Source organism: Orcinus orca, chromosome 17 (assembly GCF_937001465.1).
Source record: "Orcinus orca chromosome 17, mOrcOrc1.1, whole genome shotgun sequence".
Taxonomy (NCBI): domain Eukaryota; kingdom Metazoa; phylum Chordata; class Mammalia; order Artiodactyla; family Delphinidae; genus Orcinus; species Orcinus orca.
The window spans coordinates 62,648,782-62,674,449 of NC_064575.1; the positions used below are offsets into that span (position 1 = coordinate 62,648,782).

A 25,668-nucleotide genomic window follows, 5' to 3' on the forward strand; every position below is an offset into this window, starting at 1 on the left:
TTAAAGTCACCCAACTAATTAATGGTAGTGTCTGACAGCTAGTGAAATCTCTTAATCATAATTTGCTTTCTACAGCACTGTGTATCTACAATGGTGATACAATTTGATAAATCAGTCATATTTGACATACATGTGTGGGTATCTGAGATATGTAATTTTAGTATAGGGAGTTCAGAGGTTGAGATGAAATAAGCAGAATTCTTGTTTAAAGATGAACTGTGTCTTCAAGTGCAATTTATCCTTTCTTGTTTTGAATCTTTAATAAAATTTTCATTTTAGAATAGTTTTAGATTTACAAAGAGGTTGTAACGATAGTACAGAGTCCCCGTATACGTTTTACCTGTTTCCCTTATTTTTGACCTTCATTTTAAAACTAAATAATAAGTAACCATCAGTATATATCATCTAGAAAGTTAGAAAAGTGAGAAAAATATGTAGATGTGTAATGTAGAGTTATCATTTTTCTCATTTCACTCATGATTAAGGCAAGATGTTGTTACTTGTCCAAGGTCAGATAAAAAATTGATGACACAAAATTAGAAATAGAAGTAGATGTGTTAAATAGACTATAAGGATGAATGAATTAATGACTTTAAAATGACTTCAAAATGTATGGACTTCTTAAAATGTGTGGACTCTTGCCTAAAGACAAATCATTACTAATATTTAACTTGCTAATTTACTTTCCAAAACAAAATGTTTTCATTAGCTCCTAGTTTATTTGCAACATGACCTGGCATGGTTCCTGGTATGTTTGGAAGCTTAATGAAGACATGCAAGTTTTTTGGGTTTTGTTTTTTTATTTAGAAAGATGACAATGGGAATGCCTGTGTTTTTTGTAATGTGAACTTTAGAAAGGGAAATCAGGTACTTATTTTTTGACCAAAAACAAGTCAGTGTTTCTCATTTTCAAAGTAATCAACTTTTTTATACTTTTTTTTTGGATATTTGATTGCAACTTAAAAATGTGACCAGATATCCATATCCACAGCAATGTGGAGCTACAGGATAATCATTTAAATATAAAATATATCCACTGCAATATCATTTTACCTATTATTTTTATCTTTTTCAAAATGTAAAACATAATTATATATATGTATTTTTTAAAGGTAAAACTTTCCTCTTGATCACTAAGTAGTAAATGAGATTACGTGTATGAAGTACTCAGCTGCTGATGGCACACTAAAATTTTTCATCTCCTCCTTTTCTTCTTCCCTTTCCTCTCTTGCTGGTTGGTGAAAATCACTGTTCACCACTCAGTCATCATGGCCCTTAGGAGAACGAATGGTGGTAAAGAGGGTTGCAGACATAAGGAAAAGGGACTAAGGTTTGTTGAGCAAGTGTCACTTGTTGAGTGGTACATTAGATGATTTACATATCTTTTATTGCTTAGAGCTATAAGCTATCTTGCACTATGGATGTAATTATCCACATTTTACATTTCAGAAAACTTGGCAGGAGAGAGATCTGAACAACTTTCCAAAGATCACATAGCTTAGGAAAGGCTGAAAAGTAAATATGAACTATCTGCCTGCAATGGAGGCCACTTCTTAGAGAGAAGAATCCCTGTTACTGAGTGGGTGTTACAATCTCTACTGGTATCAAGATTCTTCTCCTGCCTCTACAAATTTCCCTGCACTTACGACAACGTGGATGGACCTAAAGGGTATTATGCTAGGTGAAATAAGTCAGAGAGAAAAAAACAACCACCATATGATTTCACTTATACATGGAATCTAAAAAATAAAACAAACAAACAAACCAAAACAGAAATAGAATCACAGATACAAAGAACAAACTGGCAGCTGCCAGGGGGAGGGGTGGGTGGGAAAAATAGGTGAAGGGGTTTAAGAGGTACAGACTTCCAGTTATAAAACAAATAAGGCACAGGGATGCAATGTACAGCATAAGGAATATTGCAATAAATGTGTACGGTGACAGATGGCTACTAGACTTATCGTGGTGATCAATCTGTAATGCATATAAATGTTAAATCACTATGTTGTACACCTCATACTAATATAATATTGTATGTCAACTATACTTCAACAAAATAATTTAAAATTAAAAATTTCCCTGCACTTAAGTAACCCCCGATAAATGGGTCACAATAGAAGAAATTTCCTCTGATTGAAATAGAGGACAGCCTAAGGAGTTTTCTGAAGCCATGTATCAACTGTAATTAAGACCAGATTCCCTCTCAACTTTATTGAAGCTGCCAGTCAAAGACAGCGGTGTGCTTTTGTTAATGGAGCGCAAGTCTGGGCCTCAGAACTTGTGCTAGGCATGGCTATGCCCCTGAGTTTGTGTGAAACCTTGAGTTTTTTATAGACATTGTATCTTCACTGATAAAATCATTATTCTAAACCTACTTTCAAAGCATAGGTGAATTTTTGGAATGGTACATAATATAATCTTTTATAGACTGTAAAGACAATATTATGGTGGTATTATATTGTCTCATTTTGTTAAAATATTACCTTAAAACATAAATGCAGAGGTTTCTCAGGAAAACATTATAAATAATGAAACATTATTTATTATTCATCTAACATCTAGAATTAAGGTAACTTTCACCAAATTCTACCAACAGAGATTGGAAGACACTAACCAATTTACACACTAAATATAGGATCAAAATTAAATATATAGTAAAAAATAAACAAAAAGTAAGTTTCCAAAAATTGCTTTATCAGTTGCCTTATGTCCAGAGTCAGGCACATTCTTACATAACCTAGGTATATGTAAGTCATTTTAGTAAATGTTAGTATTAGTTTTACACATGACACAAAATTTTAAGTCTCATCTATGATTTGTTCTGGGAATGCACTGTTTGCAACCTTGTACCAAGGAAAAACCACCTAGCTTCCAAATAACTGAAGCAGAAACAAATTTTTGGAATACAACCTACTCATAATTTGGCCACTGTCTGTAACATAAGCTTTCTATGAGCCTGGCGATGCTGAGTACTAAATGATGTTTTTAAACAAGTATGCACTAGAGAATTGGCTTTAGAGATATATGAAGTGAAAAGCACAAAGAATCTAAGAAGAGATAAAATATGTCCAAATAAACTAGCATTGCTAAAACTGCATCTGTTCATATGAATAGTTACAAATAATGCACATTTTATGTGACTGAAGATTGTGAACTTTGAAAAGATAACAAAATAAGAAATATATACATACGCATATACGGAACCAGAAACGCAAAAAGGAACATATTTGTTTTAACGAATAGGCAAAAGAGTGAAGAAAAGTTTAAAGAAAATTGGAGAAATAAAATTTTTAAAAAATCATACTATTTGAAAATATTTCTCACCCTATCTTGTAACTTAAATGTATACCTACAGTGGACTTTATTAAGGACAGTAAACTTAATTGTATACTTTAATAAGCTTAAAAGCAAGCACAGTTAATTTTAAAATGAGGGGAAAATTCCCATGGCAATAACTTTGTTTTCTAAATTTGTCCATAGGGTGATTTTATGTTATACTTCTCACTAAAGATTTAAGCACGAATAAACCTACTCTCAAAGAAATACTTTAATATAACAAAACGAACTTGAAGTTACTTGTTTTGTAAAGTCAGATTTTCATAAATCTACTTATTAAAATTTATTGTAAAAGTGGAGTAAACCTTAAAAATGTAGATACAAACACTTTCTTCTCAGCCTGTGTAACATCCTGGTATGTTTCTGGTACTTTGAAAGAAAATATTAATCAACTCTTTGTGACTTAGAATTCTTTGAGATTTACCTTTCCCTCAGTCTTTTTGAGGTTAAACCATCCTAATGAAAAGAATTTGGGTTTCAGAATGAGAAAGACTGTATACAAATCACGGTTCTGCCACATATAACCTTGACGATCTTGGGCAAGTTGTTTAAAATCTCTAAGACTTAGGTTCTTCTGATGAAAAATAGGGGGAATAACAATAACGGAATAATAGTAAGAATTAAATGAGGTAAATACATATATAAAAGAGCCAGGAGACCCTCATAAAGGTTGGTATTTTATAACATGGAATTCATTCCGTACTATAATTGGTTTTATAAACTAGATCGGCAGGTTGGATAGGCAGCAGATTATTCTCAATATAATAAGAGTTATAACAGCATCTAAGTTCTGAACCCCTCCTATATTCCAGGGATTGTATTAGGTGTCTGACTGGCATGGCTAATCTCTTTAACCCTCATAACTAACATTAGCAAAATGTTGTAACCATTTTGCTGATGAGAAAAGTGAAGTTTAGAAAAGTGAATTAACCCAATATCAAATGACCAGGATATAAACCCAGGCACTCTGTAGCCCTCATTTGGACTATTCCCAAGATTCTCATTAATATTCACACCAAAGAAAAATGGAAATGGGAGCAATTCAGATAAGGAGGGGAATTCCAAATCTGGCAACAGCAGAAAAAACAAAAAAACCCAAAACCCCAAACATAAAAACAAAACAGAAGGACTATATATGTCTTCCTGGAAAAGATGCTCTGAGAGTATGACTACTTATCACCTCCCAGCCTCTGTGGCTGCTTGTGCCATTTCTATAAAAGCCTATGATTTTTAAAAAGAAATTTCACCTGTTGAATATCAGCTTGTCTGTTATATAACCCTTAGGGGCTGTGAAAACAATCTCATCACTATAAAACTTATTAACTTGAAAGATCAAATTTTTTTTTTACTAGATTTGGGGATCCACAGGTATTCCCACCACATTCTAAACAGTGGACAATATATTGAATAAGTCATAGAGAGTATCCTCATCTCCATTTGCATTTTCATCTGTGGGGTATATTGCCTCCATTAAAAAAAGAAAAAAAGGACAAATTCTTAAACCACAGATCAAATCTTTACCAATGTGCCTGATTTTGTAGCATATTATAACTTACAATGATCTGTGACGCACCATTAAATTTACAATTAAATTCAAATTAAATGGTTTTGAGAGTTTTAAGAGCTTTATGAAATAATAAAATGATCTTTTGCATCTTGTTCTATTGTAAAAATGAGTACTGATAACCACTGAATGGGTGATGACCTAAAGAAATTCTTGCCTCTCTATTTCCTAATATAAATAAAAATGACTTTAAGTCCTAGTGAAAAGTCCTTCATTTTCTCTACAGATTTTTTTTTTAATTTATCAGTCAAAATATTCATTTCCAAAGGTTGAGGTGGTGCTCCAAACTTTCAATATTTTAATTATTGCAATTCTTTATCTCACGTGAAATGAATTCCCATCTTAATTCATCTATCATAACAGATTAATTCTATAGATGACACGTACTGAGTCAATACTTGCCTTGATGGTCCTTAAATTATCTATTATTTTCCCTTGTAATCATGTTTCCTACATGTTAATTCTAAGTTATAAAATATTGTCAAAACTTCAGTTAGAAGTCATGGAAAATCATCTATTAACAGAATACAAGAATGCAATTTTCTGTAAGCTCTCAAAATATGATTCTGTCATCTACCTATTTATCTATCTATCTATTCATTCCTTATTCTCATCATCTGAAAACAAATTTAGAAGCATGGTTGGTTGAATAGAACAGTTGAGAAGGTAACTGAGGTATACCAGATTGCCAAGTGGAAAAAACACTGAAATAACTAATATGAAAGAAATGAAGAAATTCAACAGATTATTAAAAAACGAAGGGTGTATAACCATGCAACTCCATGGACAGTGACTACACATACAAGCAAATGAAAGCAGCTGACCACGTACCCACACACCTTGGCAGAGGTGCACTCCACACTCGTCGGCCGCCACCAAGACAGATGATCTCTGGCGTCCCTTCCAGACGATAACCTGATGAGCATGAGAAGGCCAGAGTGTCACCAACCCCAAAGCTGAACCCAATTCGGTTACCATATTGAGGAATGCCAGGATCTTCACAAGGTTCCAGATTATACTCTGTAATTGGATGAAGAGAACAAAGAAAATGTTAGTAGTAACCTTTAAGGGTATATTCCTATTTGCAAAATGGATGCTTTTAGGGCCAGCCATACATTTTAAAAGTTAATATATGTAAAATTATGGGTATATGCTGATGGCACACATAATTTTCTTCTTTTGTGAAAGGTCTACTAATTTAATGAATACTCTTATGTGTGAAATTCAATACAGGTGAGAAAATGTCACCTTCTGAGTGATACATTGAAAATGTAGCTATTTATCTTGTATTTTTTCTTCTGCATTAGAAAATTTCCATTTCATAGATTTTTTGACTTACAATAATGGCATAATAGATTCATATTTTCAAATGCAAAATGCCATTTAGAATGAAATGATTTGCATTTTGAAATGACTTACTTAATGGTTATAGTCTAAATGACAAAGGCTCTTGTGCCTCTAGTATACAAGAAATTCAATTCATCCATATTCTGAAAAACATGTCACTTCAGATGCAAGGGTTTATGTAAGACTGAAGTGCTCATAAACTGAAAATTGTATATTATAGATTTATACAAGAAAACTTCCTCAAGCAATGAATGAGCACCATGAAAATAAACAGTTAAACACTCTTCAGGGTATGAGTAGAGTTAATTAAACAACAATATTATAATTTATATACAGTCCTAAGAAGAAGTAGCTTATCTAAAAATATTTCCAGAGCACATGCTTAGTATGAAATTGCAGTGGAGAACAAGAGGGATTGTTTCACGTTGATGAGCTATTATTTTATTGTTTAAAAAACTTATTTGGATATACTTTTAACATTCTAGGTTAAAATTGATTATGCTCATTTGCTATTCACTATGAAATACCTTAATTATTTTAGAAGACAAGTATTTTCATGTAAATACTAGAATAACTGTTGAAGGATGAGGTTAATATTTTTATGATTTTATTTATATAAATTATATATTATTTATAAAATTTTGTATAATTGTAATATTATAAATTTAATGTTAGTAGGTTGGCATAAGATTTACTTATTAATTTGTTTCTGTATTCTCTTTTACTACTCCATTTAACTAGAAAGTAGAACTAATAAGAATACATTTTTATTCACTTTGGTCTTATAATTTTTTTCCTGTAATCCAAGTTATAATGTTGCCTATAGATGAGGTTATTCTAGAATAAAAGAATAACCATATTAACTTGTTTCTATATCATCTGGTTGCAAATGAATAAATTAAGCTTGTCTTAATCTTGGCCTATAAACTATGCCTTTTTCTGAAACACAAAACTAGAATATCACTGTTTTAACTAACATTTCATTTATGGCCTAATTGAAACTTTAAATATATGTATGAATTTCCATTTTAAGTTCAACTGGCATTTTAGCAAGTTCTTCTCTGTTAGAATTCTGCAGGATGCAAGTTAAAGAAATGTATTATTGTATTTCTATTAAATTTTTTAATGAATTGATTTATTTTTTGCTATTGTTTAAAGGTTCCCTTTAATATATTACTACAGACAATCTTCAAGGCATTTCAACGTTTCATTAAAATTTGTTGGCAGATAATTTCTTTGTTTTCTTCTTTATTTCTTTTTTCTTTTTTTCTGTCTCTGTTTTGTCATACATAACAAAAGTTATGCTCATACTTTTAAAAATCTGATTTTTAAACTTGTTTTCTTACCAGAGAATGTAATATTGAATCCTTCATATGATATTGAAAAATCTGAAATGAAGCGCAACTGAGCCCTGAAATTTCCATAGAGACCAGCATTGATTGTTGAAGGAAGTTCTGAACCAGTCAGGCGTGCCAGTGGTTGGGTAAAACTACCATTCTCTGTGATCAGTAAGTAGTCATGATGGTCTTCCAAATGAAAGGTGTGAAAATTGAACTGCACACCTATTAAGGAAAAGATGAAAATTAGACTTATAAACTATATCAGTAAAACACATAGAGCTGGGGCTTCCCTGGTGGCGCAGTGGTTGAGAGTCCGCCGGCCGAGGCAGGGGACGGGGGTTCGTGCCCCGGTCCAGGAAGATCCCACATGCCGCGAAGCGGCTGTGCCCGTGAGCCATGGCCGCTGAGCCTGTGCGTCCGGAGCCTGTGCTCCGCAACGGGAGAGGCCACAACAGTGAGAGGCCCGCGTACCGCAAAAAAATAAATAAATAAAAATTTTAAAAATGTAACTCTTCTTTTTTTCTCTCTCTCTCCACAATGAGCCTTTTTTAGGAGGGGTCCAGAAATTAAGTCAGTCTTTCAAATGTTCTTCAGTGTAAATGTGGTAACTGACACTAGACAGATATAAATGAGAATGAGGTGTCAATGTGGCAAGGAGAAGATGCTCTGCCATCTAGATTAACTGATATCTAAGTTTACAGAATAATGAATGGAAATTCACATTAAGTCAATTTGATTTCAATCAGAGACTAAAACTAAGAAAAACTAGGCAGGTAATACAAGAACAGATGGAAAAAAAAGAAGAAAAAATTCATTATGCATGTTTTTCTTAGAAAAATGCGGTTGTTCTGATATGCACTGAATTAATACTTGGGAAAATTGAAAATTCTGTTAGATAGTGATGCTAATAAGCCCATTGTCAAGTATTACATACATAGTCTTTCTGAGACACACTTTCTCCATTTGAAAAATGGGGTCCTAATAGGGTTGTCTTGAAGTTTAAATGAGACAATATAGGGGATGACTTGGCACAGTGCTTTCACAGAGGAAGTACTCAGCAATCGTTAGCTATCGTTATTGTTTAATCCTTCAACATGAAAGTAAATTGGTTTCATGTCACTCTGTCCTAGTCAGCGACTTTATAAAAGTAAGCCTCTGTTTATCAGATTACAGTTTAAGCAATAAAATCTGTTTTCACTGCAGCAAAACAATATAAGACCTTCTGCTGAAGGTCAATTAATCCAAATAAGAATATGATACTAAGAACCTACTATATTATAGGCATTATGGAATATAAAAAAAATTAGAAGATTGTAAATAACTCATGGTCTATCTGAGGGAAAAAGATACATAAAATAAAAGTTCAAACATTATGCTAAGTGCTATAAAAGTGATTAATGTGAGTCAATATAGGAGCATAGAAATAGAGGTAGTTTGTCAAAGGTATCAGCAGAGGCTTCTGAAGGCAATGGCCTTCAAAAGTGAACAGATGTTTGTGGAATAACAATCCTGGGATAGACATTTCAGGAAGAAGAAGTGGACAGGCAAAGACATACAATCTTAATAGGGCAATGGGTGTTGAAGAATAGTGAGAAAAAATCAGTGGTTTCAACATCATAGTACCTTCTCATAAAAGTGATAATTCAAGAAGCCTTATTAAGGCAATTTTTGTTACAGAAATATAAGAAAAAACTTGGGCTTGAAGTCAAAATATCATGAATATCTAGGTTTCAGTTAGTTATGACACTATGACCTTGAGGGGGTGACATATTGACACATGTGTGCGCGTGCATGTGCGCATCTGCGTGTGCTGGGTGAGAAGTTAAATTATATTACCTTGACAATTTCTCCAAACTTTAAGAGATTATCCTTCACATAACTTTGGCTACACTTTGGAATAGTTGTACTTCCAAACAATTTTGTTGGCTCGTAAAAGAAAAGCATATAATCTGCATTTCTTGCCATGTAAATACAGATTTAATTAACACTTGCAATCTGTGAAGATGCAAAACCTTAAGTGTTAATTAAACCTCTATTTACATAGCAAGCAGTACATAGCCCTCCATTTTCTTGTATAATACAAGGAAGCTTATTTTGAACTCCATTAATCCACTACACACTGAAATAATAATAACACTGGATGCTTTGGTTAACGTCCAGCAAAGAGTCTTCCATTATGGAGAGCAACAAAAATGACAGTTTACAGTCTTCTACCTCATTCCTGCTGTACAATACCACAATACTCATTTTAACAGCATTTTTTTCTCAATTATATTTAATTTCATTAAAATAACAATCCTTATATAATCCTCACTGTCAATAAAAGGATGTATAATTTTAATAAAGGTAAACTTCATTTGTATCTCAAATATTCTATCAGAACTGCAGATATGTCTCACATAGTTGAACAGGAGTGTAAAAACACATTGTGTAAAAAACACAATGAATTCAAATTATTAAATAAAGCTTTAATTTTTAAAATTGTAATATCATCTTCTCATTGCTAGGATTTTGTGGGTGGGGTTATTTTAGATCTTCTATAGTAAAGTTAATAAGTACAAAGTAATAGTAAAAACCAATAAGAATAATATAAGAATAGAGCTAATACAAAAACTACTTCTCCAAAGCAGTTTTTATCATGAATAAATTAACTCTTTTTAAAAAGATTAGCATGTAGATTTTTTCAGGTAAATAATTTTCATCCATTTTCGTTTTGATATATTAGAATGCCCATTTTCCCAGTGTCAAGTTTTTGCCTTAACCACTTATATTGCTAATATACTATTTTGGTTGTATTGCATGAATAAACCATACTTAGTACTACAAGGAATTTCATTTATTTGTTCAAAGGACATTTATTAACATCTACCATATGCATAGTGCAATTTTATACTCTCATTCAATTATGTGAGATATAACTTCAGTTCTGACAGAAAATTTGAGACAGATATTTCTAGAATGGTTATAAATTTACACAGGAAATATAGCTATAATAAATAATCATAAACATTTTAAAAACGAGTGTATATAAACATGTACTGTTTGCTTTACAATTGGTTCAGCACTTCAGAGTATCTTCCTATTCCCCTTTGAACTTTTGAAATCAACCCACTGTGCCAGAGACAAAAGCCATCCTGTTTGAGATTCTGTTGATATGAAAATTCCAAATAACATTAGTTTAATATATCAAAAGAAAATAAATATCTCATATTACCATTCTGACAAAAACATGAGTATAATACTATAGAAAAGTAAATATAATCCTCTGCTGCAGTTACTCAAATTGAATTTTGTGTTAGCATATTTTAATACTGATCTGGTTTTGCTCATGCAAAATGACATTGTAAAGGACAATGAAATAAAAATAGATGCAATGAAAATTCAGAAGATAGCCCATTATCATTGTATGAGGCAAATTACCTTTTCCATGGGTTACATCAACAGTCCACGTACAATTCAGAGAATTTGGATAAAATTCTGGGTAACCAGGTGATAAGATTGTTCCACTAGGCCCTCTAACATCTCCTCCACATAATGCTGAAAATACAAAGAAATGTAGTCATCTGATCAGGTATAGTTAGAGAGGCAGAGGCTGAACAAATCTCTCTTAAAATAGAATGAGTCTGATTATTTTTGCTTAAGTTACTTCCTGGTAATAACAGCAATGTGTAAAGACCTCTTCCAATACTAAGAAATCATTTCATCCTTTGCAGCAGCAAAGAGAAGAAAAAGATATGTAATAGTATCTGAGAATTAATACTGGCCCCAGGAGAATTTAGCTCAAATTTCCACATTTGCATTTGAAGTACATACTTATCTTACACATTTCTAATTATAAGCAACATTTGCATAAATTGGTTGTAAATTAAACATGAGTAATTAATTCTTTAGCAGTCCCTCTTTTACTAAACTTTAAGAAAACAAATTGTTAATTATACAAAATTATTTAGATTCCTAAAGGGATATATGTCATTCTTCATAGAATTCTTTTTAAAACAGTGAAGTAAACCGAAATTTTGAAGGCTGCTTCCGCACTTGTACATTTCTCTGGGAAATACCGTGAACAAAAAGGGGTTTCTGAGAGGATATTGATTTTTAAGTAAATACTCCAAGATAATAAAACTAAATAAATGTTTATGAACTGAGGTCAAAGAAATTGAAATTTAATTCAATGTTCATTTACTCTAGAATAAATGACAGTTTACAATGCCTTCTACCATCAGTGGTTATGATATGCCAGATAATTTTACCAGTATTAAAAATTAAAGGAAACAAAGATATAGTCAGGTAAGAATGTACATTCTCGTGGAAGCAGAGAAAAGTTGACTCCTTATTCTATTCCACTTGGAGATGTCTACTCTCTTGGACATGGGCAACATGGGTAAGGGCAGTAAGAACTGTGAATGCAACATACAGCCTTATCTGCTCTGATCCTTGCTCAACTTCTCTGGGATACCAGAAAAGTGAGTTTTGGCTTTATTGTCTTCCATGATTTCTTCCAAGTGGCAATGCTGAGAAGGAAGAGTTGAGGCAATCTGGCTGCTATTCTACACTGACCTGACTAGAAATAGTAAGTCTGCAGTTCCTAGAAGTATTTAAGCAGGCTTAGATTTACATAAATATACACACAATTAAAAATCATTCTTGGGGCTTCCCTGGTGGTGCAGTGGTTAAGAATCCACCTGCCAATGCAGGGGACACGTGTTCGAGCCCTGGTCCGGGAAGATCCCACATGCTGTGGAGCAACTAAGCCCGTGCACCACAACTACCGAGCCTGTGCTCTAGAGCCCGTGAGACACAACTACTGAAACCCCTGCGCCTAGAGCCTGTGCTCTGCAACAAAAGAAGCCACCCTATCAGAAGCCTGTGCACCACAACGAAGAGTAGCCTCCACTCACTGCAACTAGAGAAAGCCCACGCACAGCAACAAAGACCCAACACAGCCAAAAATAAATAAATTAATTAATTAAAAAAAAGAAAAGAAAAACAACACTCTTCCCTTTGCTACTTCTTTTACTTCACTAAGGAATAAAAGAAGGTCTTGACTAGTACCTCACTTGAAGTTGTCTTATAGGCCACCTTCTTGAGACCAAGATAAGGCTATGCTTCCAATTTCATTTATTATTAAGACATTTACAATAATATTCATGGTCTGGAAGCCTAGGCTCCTGTTTAGAGCCTGCACAGACCTTTATTGGTGATTATTCTTACTGAAACTTTCAATTTTTGTACAATTAAAAAAAAAAGCCTCATTGAGCTTTTGTGATCAAGTTAAGGGCTAGGTATACCATTTCCATTGTATCTTGATGGTGCTAAGTTTTTAAAATTTCCTTGTGAAAATTTCCTATTTTTCAGTCACATATTCCAAGGAGTACAGAATATCCATAAACTATTTAAACAGCTATATGTATTTTTTATACAAAATTCTTAAACATGTGGCATCACTGAGGAAAGAATAACAAATCTACAATTGTACTCTTCATTTTAAAGAATCTTAGTACTTTACTATTGCAGAGAATGTGGGCAGGAGGCCGTGTAATAGTAGACTTGTGCACAGGATCTGGATCAAGGCTGCCTGAGTTTCAATCCTGATTCTGCCATTAACTAGTGGGATGACACAGGGCAACATACTCAATCTCTGTTTGCCTTAATTTTCTCATCTGTTAAGTGGTGATCATAATGGCACTTACCTCATAGAGTTATTTTGATAAAACAAGTTAATATACCTAAAGCACCTACAGCAGTACCAGCACATGGTAAACCCTCATTAAATGTTAGCTATTATTATTATTATCACCACCAACCCTCACTGACTAGTGTGCTTTGTGAATCAATTAACTATGGGCTATGAAGAAACTATAAGAGCTGATGTGTATAAAAGTGAGGCATGCTGTACCTTGAATATCCAGGCAATCTAGGCCAATGGAGGTTATACTCTTGGATCTGGAAAATCAATTCTGTTTATTCACTTCTCCTCCCTTTAACCCCAGGAAGTTTAGATTAGCTGCCTCCGGGGAAAATGTTTAAACTGAAGGAAAACCCTAATCAAATCAGTTTACTAGTTATAAGTATTTGAGTTCAGTTAATTTTAGAGGCTTTATACAAAGCTCAGACATTCAAAAAATGAATATAATTTAGCCCTTGTCCAGTTATGCTCAGAATGAAATGGGGATACAAAAGAGGAGGACACATGGTGAAGAATCATGAATTCCATGACTAATAATTTGGACTTTCATTCCTAGGAAACAGAGAGCCATTAAGCATTTTTTGACATGGGATAGAGCATGAAATACCCTTAGTGTGAAGAAAGGAGGTTAGATTGAAGTAGTTGGATATTGAATTTAAGGTTGATTGAAGTTGCGTTGACAAGAGATGATGAGGGCCTATGTTGCTCCCAGGAAAACTAGATACACTCACTTTTATTATTAATAATATTTAAGCATGCTGGTATACTTGGACATTATTTTTATTCTCCTGCTTCTTCTGATAACATTGCCGCCACACCTTTTTACTTTGGTGAATTTACTCATGCCAATCATGTGGCTTCACCAGGACCTGACAAACATAGTACCTTTACACCACAATCATTTGTCTCCAACCACAAGGACGGATGGACACAGGACCTGGAGAAAGCCAATCGTAAAGTGTGCTTCTCCTTTTCTACAGTTACGAGTATAATTATGGACTGATTAGAGACCTTTCCTGGGATTTTTCTAATTAGAACAACAAGGAAGAACTCTCATTCTCCTCTGATCCTGGAAATACGAGGTTACATGTTTCCATCTTCATGAGAGTGTATTCTCCACTTCCCGTATGGAAAAAGCCTGGCTGCAGTTAAAGAGAATGATGCCAATAGAGAGAGAAAAGCCAAGATGGAAATAGAGATATCCTTGAAAATGTTTGAATTCATGATTATAATTAGCAATGAGAAGTATGTCACCCATACCTTTTCTAAGTTTGAAACTTTGAACAACAAATTCTGCTTTCATTTTTTAAAATCAGTTAGAGATGGGGTTCTGTCACTTACAACCACGAGAACGGTATTACAAATGGTATTGTACCAAATACAGGGAAGAAGTGCTGATGATTCTTTTAAACCTCGTTATAAAAACAAATTGACCGGGCTTCCCTGGTGGTGCAGTGGTTAAGAATCCACCTGCCAATGCAGGTGACACGGGTCCTGGAGGATCCCACATGCCGCAGAGCAACTAAGCCCGTGTGCCACAACTACTGAGCCTGTGCTTTAGAGCCCGCAAGCCACAACTACTGAGCCTATGTGCTTGCACTTAGAGCCCATGCTCTGCAACAAAAGAAGCCACCATGGTGAGAAGCCTGTGCACCTCAATGAAGAGTAGCTGCTGCTCACTGCAACTAGTGAAAGCCTGCATTCAGCAACGAAGACCCAACACAGCCAAAAATAAATGAATTAAATAAATAAATAAATAAATAAACAAAGAAGCAAAAAAACAAACTGACCTAAAGCTGTTACAGAAAAATGATGGCACTGACAGTATTTGAAAATTTAATTATGAAATGAAAACTTAATCTTCCACTTGGCAAAATAATAAATAGTGTTATAAATAAAAATTAAAGCCCAGAACTAAATAATGAATAGATTTACATTGTGTGTGTTTTTATAAAGCAAGTGTGCAAGCACTTCCCAATCAGAGGAAAGCAGCTTCTTTCACTGTATTTTCATATGGGTTTTCTGAAAAATGAAGGATTGCTGACTTAGTCTCCACAGAAACAAAGAAGAGGTAAGGACACTGGTATAATATTTTCTATAGCCAGGAACTTGCCACCACAGGGCAGTCTGGTACATTGCCACAGTGCTGCGTAGCTAGGTAAAATTTGGATTAGTACATGTTGCCTTTCAGGCAGGAGGTAAATGCTCTATCTCTTCATTGCATTCATCTGACACCAACATGACACCTTCAATGCTATTTTTTCAAGGACCCGAAGCACACAATGGGCATCTAAAATGGTTACCTCAACACATTTTAAAAATACATATAGCATCCTTAGGCATGGGGTAAGTTTGGCTGATTATCAATATTAATTCTTTTGTTTCTTTATTAATGGTTTGATAACATAAAATTGGCAGACTTCAAGATATTCTTTTAAACATATGAAATACTTATATTTATGTTCAGCCTCACATTTTACAAGATTATGTTGATTTTTTTTTTTGGTTTATAAATCAGTTTATTTTGCATATTGAATGAATTCTTACCATCACATGTTGGAAGTGGATGACTCCACCAGTGGTTTTTCTCACATAGAAGGGGCTCTTCATGGCTCAGCCTGTATCCTGGGTCACAACTAAATGAAACAGTAGATCCGATGGAGAAATCATGACCATAGCGATGACCATGTACAGGTATGCCAGGGTCCAAGCAAGAATAGGTGTTCACTGTAACACCTGGAAAACAAAGGGAATATGAAAAAGAGTAAGCTTGATGAGAGTCAAATCGCTGAAATTGATTCTCATTCCTTCAAACAATTGTGAGTGGTAATTTTTACAAATAAATTAATGTGCCCATAGCTTTATTTTAAAAACTAGCAGTTTATTTAACAAATTTTTTGACATTTCCTACCCACAAGGACCAAAAACTCAGGCCATTAGTTATATAAAAACTTGAAAATGTACAATTATCTATCAAACTTTGTATTATAAATTATATATATACACACATATACAATAATAATCATAGCAATAATTAATGTTTGAACTTATTATATTCCAGGTACAACTCTAAAATGTTTGCAAAATTTGCCTAATTTGGTCATTAAAATAATTCTATGAAATTAGTTTTATCATTAAAACTCCATTTGATTGCTTTAGGAGGCTCTAAATATGTCTTCAGAGATTGGTATCTGTGTCTATGGATTTGTTCTGCATCCACTTATCATTGTCTTGTTTTATGTAATATTTAGATATCCAAGAAACATTATTACATCTGTATTTCAAGAAATACAACATAATAAACCCCCTTGGGGTTGAGGGATTGTACTAAAACAAAAAAAGGAAAGTCTGTTCTGAGTTATTTTTATTATTTTAATGTGTTTTGTAAACGATAAATAATCTTATCTTATTGGTACAGTTTTTGTAATCTTCCTGTTTTGAAAGGAAGACATAAGGGGTAAAAGTGCCCAAGACAGGGAATAAAATAAAATTCTAGAGTGCAATCACTGGTAGCATTGCAAGAAATCCTTCCCATAAAATTTTGGTTCAACTGGAGAGATCGAGTTTTCTCTTTTAATGGATTCTATTAAAATACAAATTCACCAAACACCAAATACATTTTTAATGTTTTAAGTAGTATAATAATTAAAGTTTTACTCTGCTGATTTTGAGGCATGTGAATGATTCATTTAAAGAAGATAGTTTGGTTTCCTTCAGCTTGAGAAACTTATTAAGAAAGTGTCAACAGAAAAAGTGTTTTATTTGTTTTCTTGGTAGGAAAGGGTTTGAGATGTTACTAAGTAAACCAGAAGACTAATTAGAATAAAAATGAAAGAAAATGATCTTTTGTAAACAAATTTAAATTGAAAATCACTGCCTCCTGGCCAGATTTGACCAAAATCAATGTCTGTTGCACCTCTCATCAACCTCAGCATTTCTTAGCCTCCACTCTACTATTTAGGCACTAGCCCTCAATAATAACTTGGACTATTTCACCAGGGCCTATAAGTGACAAACTTGCTGTCTGTAATAAAGACTCTGCCTTAGCTAAACTTGTTAGGCTCCTCCAAGTCCTTCTTAGGATTAGGTCTGACCCTTGGGCTCTGTCCTTAGCCCACTTAGTTCAGTTTTAGCAAGAATCTGAACTAAATCTGTTGGGTCAGTTTATTGAAAATCCCCACACTTTTAATAACACTTTGCATGATGGTTTAACTTAATCCTTAAAATAATCCTGTGTCTGAGAACATGATTACAACCACATACCTTGGTTGAAATGGGACTGAATGTGATATATCGGGCATAGGATAGAACAATGGACAAAACGAAAAAGGTGTCTGCCCATTCTAGCATATTGATACAAATTAATTGCTAGTGAAAATTAATTTTGAAATAGATTTTTTTAAAAAAAAAATGACTACTCTGACTCAGCTTTAACTAATAAATGCTAAAGATCTCAATTAAAGTCCTTTAAATTCATTTGAATTCCCAAGCATGTGTTAATCCTCTCATTGCATTTTACAATAATGTTTAGGAAATATACTTCCATGCCACAAAGCTCTAAATAAAGGGAAGTTAATATAATTAAATAATATTGTGGATAAGGTTAAAAAGAAAATAGCTATAAATATATATTAACGATTTTAAAAACCCATGCGCCCAACCAGATTTACTGAAGAGAGACACCCTACATGGGATATAAAATTACAAATTTTAAATGCTGAAATTTTCTCCTGAGGGGGAAGGGGGCATAGGAGACTTGAATGTAAAAAGAAGTGATATAATATCTATCTGAAACTGATATAAAGATATCTTGCAGTAATCTTAAATGTACTGTCAGATACATTCACCAAAACTTTTTCATGAAAAGATATATGGCAATGTATTTTTAGATGAAAATGTGTGCATATGTGAGTTTATATATATGTATGCAACCATACATCATATACAATACAACCACATTTATTTAAATATGTCAGATGTTTATAAACAAAACAGAGACTCGTTTCTTTGCATATACCAGCATCAAGTTTTTAAAAAATCAGACATATTTTAGACTTCTTAAACAAAAAGTATTTTAAGTGAAATTATTCTAAACTGATTCCAACACTGAATTAGAGCCTCTTTTAATATATAGCCTTTGGCTAGTTATGTTAGCCATAGCTGCATATATATGAGTATGTATTTTACTTTTCACTGTTAATATAATTTTCAATACTTCATACAAAATAATAAAATTGAATATTTTTAATGGAAATGTATGCAATGAGTATGAATAAAATATAAAAGTATGATTGAATTTATGAAGTAAATGCTAAAAGAATTTGTCAATGTTCATATACATCTTAGACTGCCATGTACTGCCTATTGTTGGCTTTTCAGCACAAATAACGATTACATGAACTCATTTTTAAAGATTTTTTTATTTGCTATTTCTGACGTTTCCTTAGTATTTCCCTTCATAATGATATTACATAGATATTGTTGGAAAAAATCTAATACAGGATTTACTAAAACACACACCTTGTAACCTATTAGCATTCTCATAGGTCAAGGAAAGCTTTGATCTTCTTTTCTTTAATAAATCTCCTAGTTCTCTTAATTATACAATGGTAATACCAAAAGTATGGAAAACAGAGTAACGAGATCAAAAAACATGTTGGCATTACTTACTTTCATAATGAATCTTGAAACCATTATTAGAACGGCTATTGTCTGTTGTAAATAGAAGGTATATAAAATTACTGCTACTAAATAGAAACTGGGGCACCTGTGTGCCATTGTAAGATCCAAGCAAGGGTGACAGAAGATTTGGCCCATCATGAACTTCCAGAACATCATAATTCAGTTCAGTCTGAAATCTACGGTTAAGAGACATATGTGAAAACATATTTATTAGAATAACACTGTATAGGAAAATAACACTTTAGATTGCTATTTAACTTATTATTTATAATTTTTACCAGCTTTATATACAGTTTTCTTAAGCTTTTCTAATATCTTATATATCATTTAAGGCCCCACCATTTAAGAATACCAAAGTTATAAGCTCTTATTCCTATGGACAATTTTCATTTAAAAAGTATGAATACATACTTGTTGTTCGCAAGTAAGATTTCTTTCAAATGTTACAGATTATCTTCAGTAAATAAATAGCCTTTTCATTAACCAAGCATGTTTTTGGAGTCATCTTTCTTTTGCTTTCCTCATTTCTATGGAAAATTATGTATTTATTTTCAATCTTCAATTAGATCATCAGAATTTCATCTTAACAGTATACTTATTTATCTTCAGTCAGATCATCAGAATTTCATCTTAACAGTATACTTCAAATCTGACCTCTGCTTCATATAGTTGTTTTATTTTTGATAAATCTCTTTTGGCCATTACATTTTTTATACAATTTTTATTTAGATTTTTGGCTGTTGTTGCTGCTATTGTTTTCAATTTTTTAAAAGATACAATTGTTTTATAAATTGTATTCAACACAGAGTTACTTTTAACATGTATAACATATTCATAATAAAATAAAATTTTGCATTCCTTCCTTGCACTTCAAGAGTATACCACAGTCTGAATCTGGATCAGAAATCTTAGTTGGGGGAAAAACATCTATGTGGAATCATGAATAGTTGAGCATCTTACTCACTTCCCATAATGAAACTGCAGCCCAGAACATTCTATTCCTGCCTTCACCAAGGTTTTCCTATACATATTTCAGCTTTCAGCTTAAACTGGTCCACAGGAAGCCCTTCCCTGACCTCACAATGTAGGTTAGTTTTACTATATTGCCACGATTTATTGTGCCTTTTGTGACACTAATCACAGTTGTTTGCTTGTTTGACAGCTGTCTCCATTAAGAGTCTATAAGCTCCATGAGTTCAGACAGTTTCTGTTTTTGTTGATGTTTTGCATATAGTAGACACTCAGTAAGTACTTATTGGATAAATGAAAGAATGAATGTATTTTAAAGAAAACAATACTTTCTTTTCTCTAGGGCTGTTATCAACTTTATCAAAAAAGCACTCAGTATGCTTGGATACTTCAGTACTAACCATGCATTTTCACCCTTTTAGAATATATCTTCCAACACATTTTTTGGCAACTAGTTATATTCAGTACACTTTTAAAAATAATTATAACTTGAAATGTCCACCAATTTTCAGATAATAACTTTATCATACCTACCAGTCTTTTCCAGTATTACAAGATTAAACTACATTATTCCTCAGAAAAATAAAACTAAAACAAATAAAACTCAAAACCTGGTAAAAAAAAATTGAAAGAAACATTTAAAAATTAGAAACTTTATTTCATTATAAAATCTCCAATATGAATATAAACATGGCACAAAAGTAGTCAAAATGTATAATTTAATGCTATTTAAGAAAGACAAATGAAATATTTTTAGATTTGTACCACTGTTACATCCTATTAAGCAAGACTTAGTAAAATGAATGGATTTCATAAGTTTATCTTACTCTTTATTTTGCAACCTGGAATATATTGTATTTGTCTAAAAATAACTTTTCCAATAATATGATTTAGAGTAGTAAATGTATAAGAATACACTATTTCCTTTAAAAAAATGATCAGGCAATTACGCATTGTGAATCCATTATTTGGTAGTCAATCTATTGTAGTGTGTATATATATATATATATATATATATATATATACACTACAATATATATACAAAATATTTTTTTTTTAGGAGTTTTTTTTTTTTTTTTTTTGCTGTCCGCAGGCCTCTCACTGTTGTGGCCTCTCCGTTGGCGGAGCACAGGCTCCAGACGCGCAGGCTCAGCGGCCATGGCTCACGGGCCCAGCTGCTACACGGTATGTGGGATCCTCCCAGACCGGGGCACGAAGCCCTGTCCCCTGCATCAGCAGGCAGACTCTCAACCACTGAGCCACCAGGGAAGCCTTAGGAGTTTTTTTTTAACTTTTATACAGCAGGTTCCTATTAGTCATCCATTTTATACATAGTGTATACATGTCAATCCCAATCGCCCAATTAATTACACCACCACCCCCACCCCCCACCACTTCCCCCCTTGGTGTCCACACGTTCGTTCTCTACATCTGTGTCTCTATTTCTGCCCTGCAAACTGGTTCATCTGTACCATTTTTCTAGGCTCCACATGTATGTGCTAATATGCGGTATTTGTTTTACTCTTTCCAACTTACTTCATTCTGTATGACAGTCTCTAGATTCATACACGTCTCTACAAATGACCCAAGTTCGTTCCTTTTTATGGCTGAGTAATATTCCATTGTATATATGTACCACAACTTTTTAATCCATTCATCTGTCGATGGGCATTTAGGTTGATTCCATGATCTGGCTATTGTAAATAGCGAAGCAATGAACATTGGGGTGCATGTGTCTTTTTGAATTATGGTTTTCTCTGGGTATATGCCCAGGAGTGGGATGGTTGGGTCATATGGTAATTCTATTTTTAGTTTTTTAAGGAACGTCCATACTGTTCTCCATAGTGGCTGTAACAATTTACATTCCCACCAACAGTGCAAGAGTGTTCCCTTTTCTCACACCCTCTCCAGCATTTCTTGCTTGTAGGTTTTCTGATGATGCCCATTCTAACTGGTGTGAGGTGATACCTCATTGTAGTTTTGATTTGCATTTCTCTAATAACTAGTGATGTTGAGCAGCTTTTCATGTGCTTCTTGGCCATCTGTATGTCCCCTTTGTAGAAATGTCTATTTATGTCTTCTGCCCATTTTCTGATTGGGTTGTTTTTTTTTTTAATGTTGAGCTGCATGAGCTGCTTATATATTTTGGAGATTAATCCTTTGTCCGCTGATTAGTCTGTAAACATTTTCTCCCATTCTGAAGGTTGTCTTTTCGTCTTGTTTGCAGTTTCCTTTGCTTTGCAAAAGCTTTTAAGTTTCATTAGGTCCCATTTGTTTATTTTTGTTTTTATTTCCATTACTCTACCAGGTAGATCAAAAAAGATCTTGCTGTGATTTATGTCAAAGAGTATTCTGCCTATGTTTTCCTCTAAGAGTTTTAGTGTCTGGTCTTACATTTAGGTCTCTAATCCATTTTGAGTTTACTTTGTGTATGGTGTAAAGGAGTGTTCTAATTTCATTCTTTTACATGTAGCTGTCCAATTTTCCCAGCACCAATTATTGAAGAGACTGTCTTTTCTCCATTGTATATACCTGCCTCCTTTGTCATAGATTAGTTTACCATAGGTGCGTGGGTTTATCTCTGGGCTTTCTATCCTGTTCCATTGATTTATATTTCTGTTTTTGTGCCAGTAACATATTGTCTTGATTACTGTAGCTTTGTAGTATAGTCTGAAGTCAGCGAGTCTCATTGTTCCAGCTCCATTTTTTCCCCTCAAGACTGCTTTGGCTATTCAGGGTCTTCTGTGTCTCCATACAAATTTTAAGATTGTTTGTTCTAGTTTTGTGAAAAATGCCATTGGTAATTTGATAGAGATTGCATTGAATCTGTAGATTGCTTTGGGTAGTATAGTCATTTTCACAAAATTGATTCTTCCAATACAAGAACATGGTATATCTCTACATCTGTTTGTATAATCTTTAATTTCTTTCATCAGTGTCTTATAGTTTTATGCATATAGGTCTTTTGTCTCCTTATGTAGATTCCTAGGTATTTTATTCTTTTTGTTGCAATGGTAAATGGGAGTGATTCCTTAATTTCTCTTTCATGTTTTTCATCCATAGTGTATAGGAATGCAAGAGAATTCTATGCATTAATTTTGTATCCTGTAACTTTACCACATTCATTGATTACCTCTAGTAGTTTTCTGGTGGCATCTTTAGCATTCTATATGTATAGTATCATCATGTCATCTGCAAACAGTGACAGTTTTACTTCTTCTTTTCCAATTTGGATTCCTTTTATTTCTTTTTCTTCTCTGATTGCCATGGCTTGGACCTCCAAAACAATGTTGAATAATAGTGGTGAGAGTGGACATCCTTATCTTGTTCCTGATCTTAGAGGAAATGTTTTCAGTTTTTCACAATTTAGAATGATGTTTGCTGTGGGTTTGTCGTATATCGCCTTTATTATGTTGAGGTAGGTTCCCTATATGCCCACTTTCTGGAGAGTTTTTTTATCATCAATGGGTGCTGAATTTTGTCAAAAGCTTTTTCTGCATCTATTGAGATGATCATGTGGTTTTTCTTCTTCAATTTGTTAATATGGTGTAACACATTGATTGATTTGCGTATATTGAAGAATCCTTGCATCCCTGTGATGAATCCCAATTGATCATGGTGTATGATCCTTTTAATGTCTTGTTGGATTCTGTTTGCTAGTATTTTGTTGAGGATTATTGCACCTATATTCATCAGTCATACTGGTTTGCAATTTTCTTTTTTTGTAGTATCTATGTCTTGTTTTGTTACCAGGGTGATGGTGGACTCACAGAATGAGTTTGGGAGTATTCCTTCCTCTGCAATTTTTTGGAAGAGTTTGAGAAGGCTAGGTGTTAGCTCTTGTCTAAATGATTGATAGAATTCACCTGTGAAGCCATCTGGTCCTGGACTTTTGTTTGTTGGAACATTTTTAATAACAGTTTCAATTTCATTACTTCTGATTGGTCTGTTCATATTTTCTGTTCCTTCCTGGTTCAGTCTTGGAAGGTTATACATTTCTAAGAATTTGTCCATTTCTTCCACGTTGTCCATTTTATTGGCACAGAGTTGCTTGTAGTAATCTCTTATAATCTTTTATATTTCTGCAGTGTCAGTTGTGATTTCTCCTTTTTCATTTCTAATTTTATTAATTTGAGTCCTCTCCCTCTTTTTCTTGATGAGTCTGGCTATGGGTTTATCAGTTTTATCTTCTCAAAGAACCAGGTTTTAGTTTTATTGATCTTTGCTATTGTATTTTTGCTTCTATTTCATTTATTTCTGCTCTGAAACTGATGATTTCTTTCCTTCTGCTAACTTTGGATTTTCTTTGTTCTTCTTTCTCTGGTTCCTTTAGATGTAATGTTAATTGTTTATTTGCGATTTTTCTTATTTTTTGAGGTAGGCTTGTATGGCTATAAACTTCCCTCTTAGAACTGCTTTTGCTGCATCTCATAGGTTTTGTATTGATGTGTTTTCATTGTCATTTGTCTCTAGGTATTTTTTGATTTCCTCTTTGATTTCTTCAGTGATCTCTTGGTTATTTAGTAACGTATTGTTTAGCCTCCATGTGTTTGTGCTTTTAACGTTTTTTTTTTCCTGTAATTTATTTCTAATCTCATAGCGTTGTGGTCAGAAAAGATGCTTGATATGATTTCAATTTTCTTAAATTTACTGAGGGTTTATTTGTGACACAAGATGTGATCTATGCTGGAGAATGTTCCATGCACACTTGAGAAGAAAGTGTAATATGCTGTTTTTGGATGGAATTTCCTACAAATATCAATTAAATCTATCTGGTCTACTGTGTCATTTAAAGCCTGTGTTTCCTTTTTTTTTTTTTTCACAGTTTGCGGGCCTCTCACTGTTGTGGCCTCTCCCATTGCGGAGCACAGGTTCTGGATGCCCAGGCTCAGCGGCCATGGCTCACGGGCCCAGCCTCTCCACAGCATGTGGGATCTTCCTGGACCGGGGCACGAAACCGTGTCCCCTGCATCGGCAGGCGGACTCTCAACCACTGCACCACCAGCGAAGCCCTTGTGTTTCCTTCTCAATTTTCTGCTTGGATGACCTTTCCATTGGTGTAAGTGAGGTGTTAAAATCCCCCACTATTATTGTGTTACTGTCGATTTCCTCTTTTATAGCTGTCAGCAGTTGCCTTATGTATTGAGGTGCTCTTATGTTCGGTGCATATATATTTATAATTTTTATATCTTCTTGGATTGACACATTGATCATTATGTAATGTCCTTCCTTGTCTCTTGTAACATTCTTTATTTTAAAGTCTATTTTAACTGATATGAGTCTTGCTACTCCAGCTTTCTTTGGATTTCCATTTGCATGGAATATCTTTTTCCATCCCCTCACTTTCAGTCTGAATGTGTCCCTAGGTCTGAAGTGGGTCTATTGTAGACAGCATTTTAATGGGTCTTGTTTTTGTATCCATTCAGCAAGCCTGTGTCTTTTGGTTGGAGCATTTAATCTCTTCACGTTTAAGGTAATTCTTGATGTGTATGTTCCTATTACCATTTACTTAATTGTTTTGGGTTTGTTATTTTAGGTCCTTTTCTTCTCTTGTGTTTCCCACTTAGAGAAGTTCCTTTAGCATTTGTTGTAGAGCTCATTTGGTGGTGCTGAATTCTCTTAGCTTTTGCTTGTCTGCAAAGCTTTTGATTTCTCTGTTGAATCTGAATGCGATCCTTGCTGGGTAGAGTAATCTTGGTTGAAGGTTCTTCCCTTTCATCACTTTAAGTACATCATGCCACTCC

At 33.7% G+C, this 25,668-nt stretch overlaps 1 protein-coding gene across 1 annotated transcript in view; it reads right to left on the minus strand.

Annotated features, from left to right (window-relative positions):
* Positions 1 to 25,668, minus strand: part of CSMD3 (CUB and Sushi multiple domains 3) — a 1,064,314-nt gene that overhangs the window by 372,589 nt on the left and 666,057 nt on the right. The window contains exons 18-22 of the mRNA XM_004265377.3: positions 18,944 to 19,131; positions 15,821 to 16,009; positions 11,008 to 11,124; positions 7,594 to 7,809; positions 5,732 to 5,920 (exon numbers count right to left, since the gene is read on the minus strand). Coding sequence (XP_004265425.1) covers positions 5,732 to 5,920; positions 7,594 to 7,809; positions 11,008 to 11,124; positions 15,821 to 16,009; positions 18,944 to 19,131 — 899 coding nt within the window. The remainder of the gene's footprint in view (positions 1 to 5,731; positions 5,921 to 7,593; positions 7,810 to 11,007; positions 11,125 to 15,820; positions 16,010 to 18,943; positions 19,132 to 25,668) is intronic.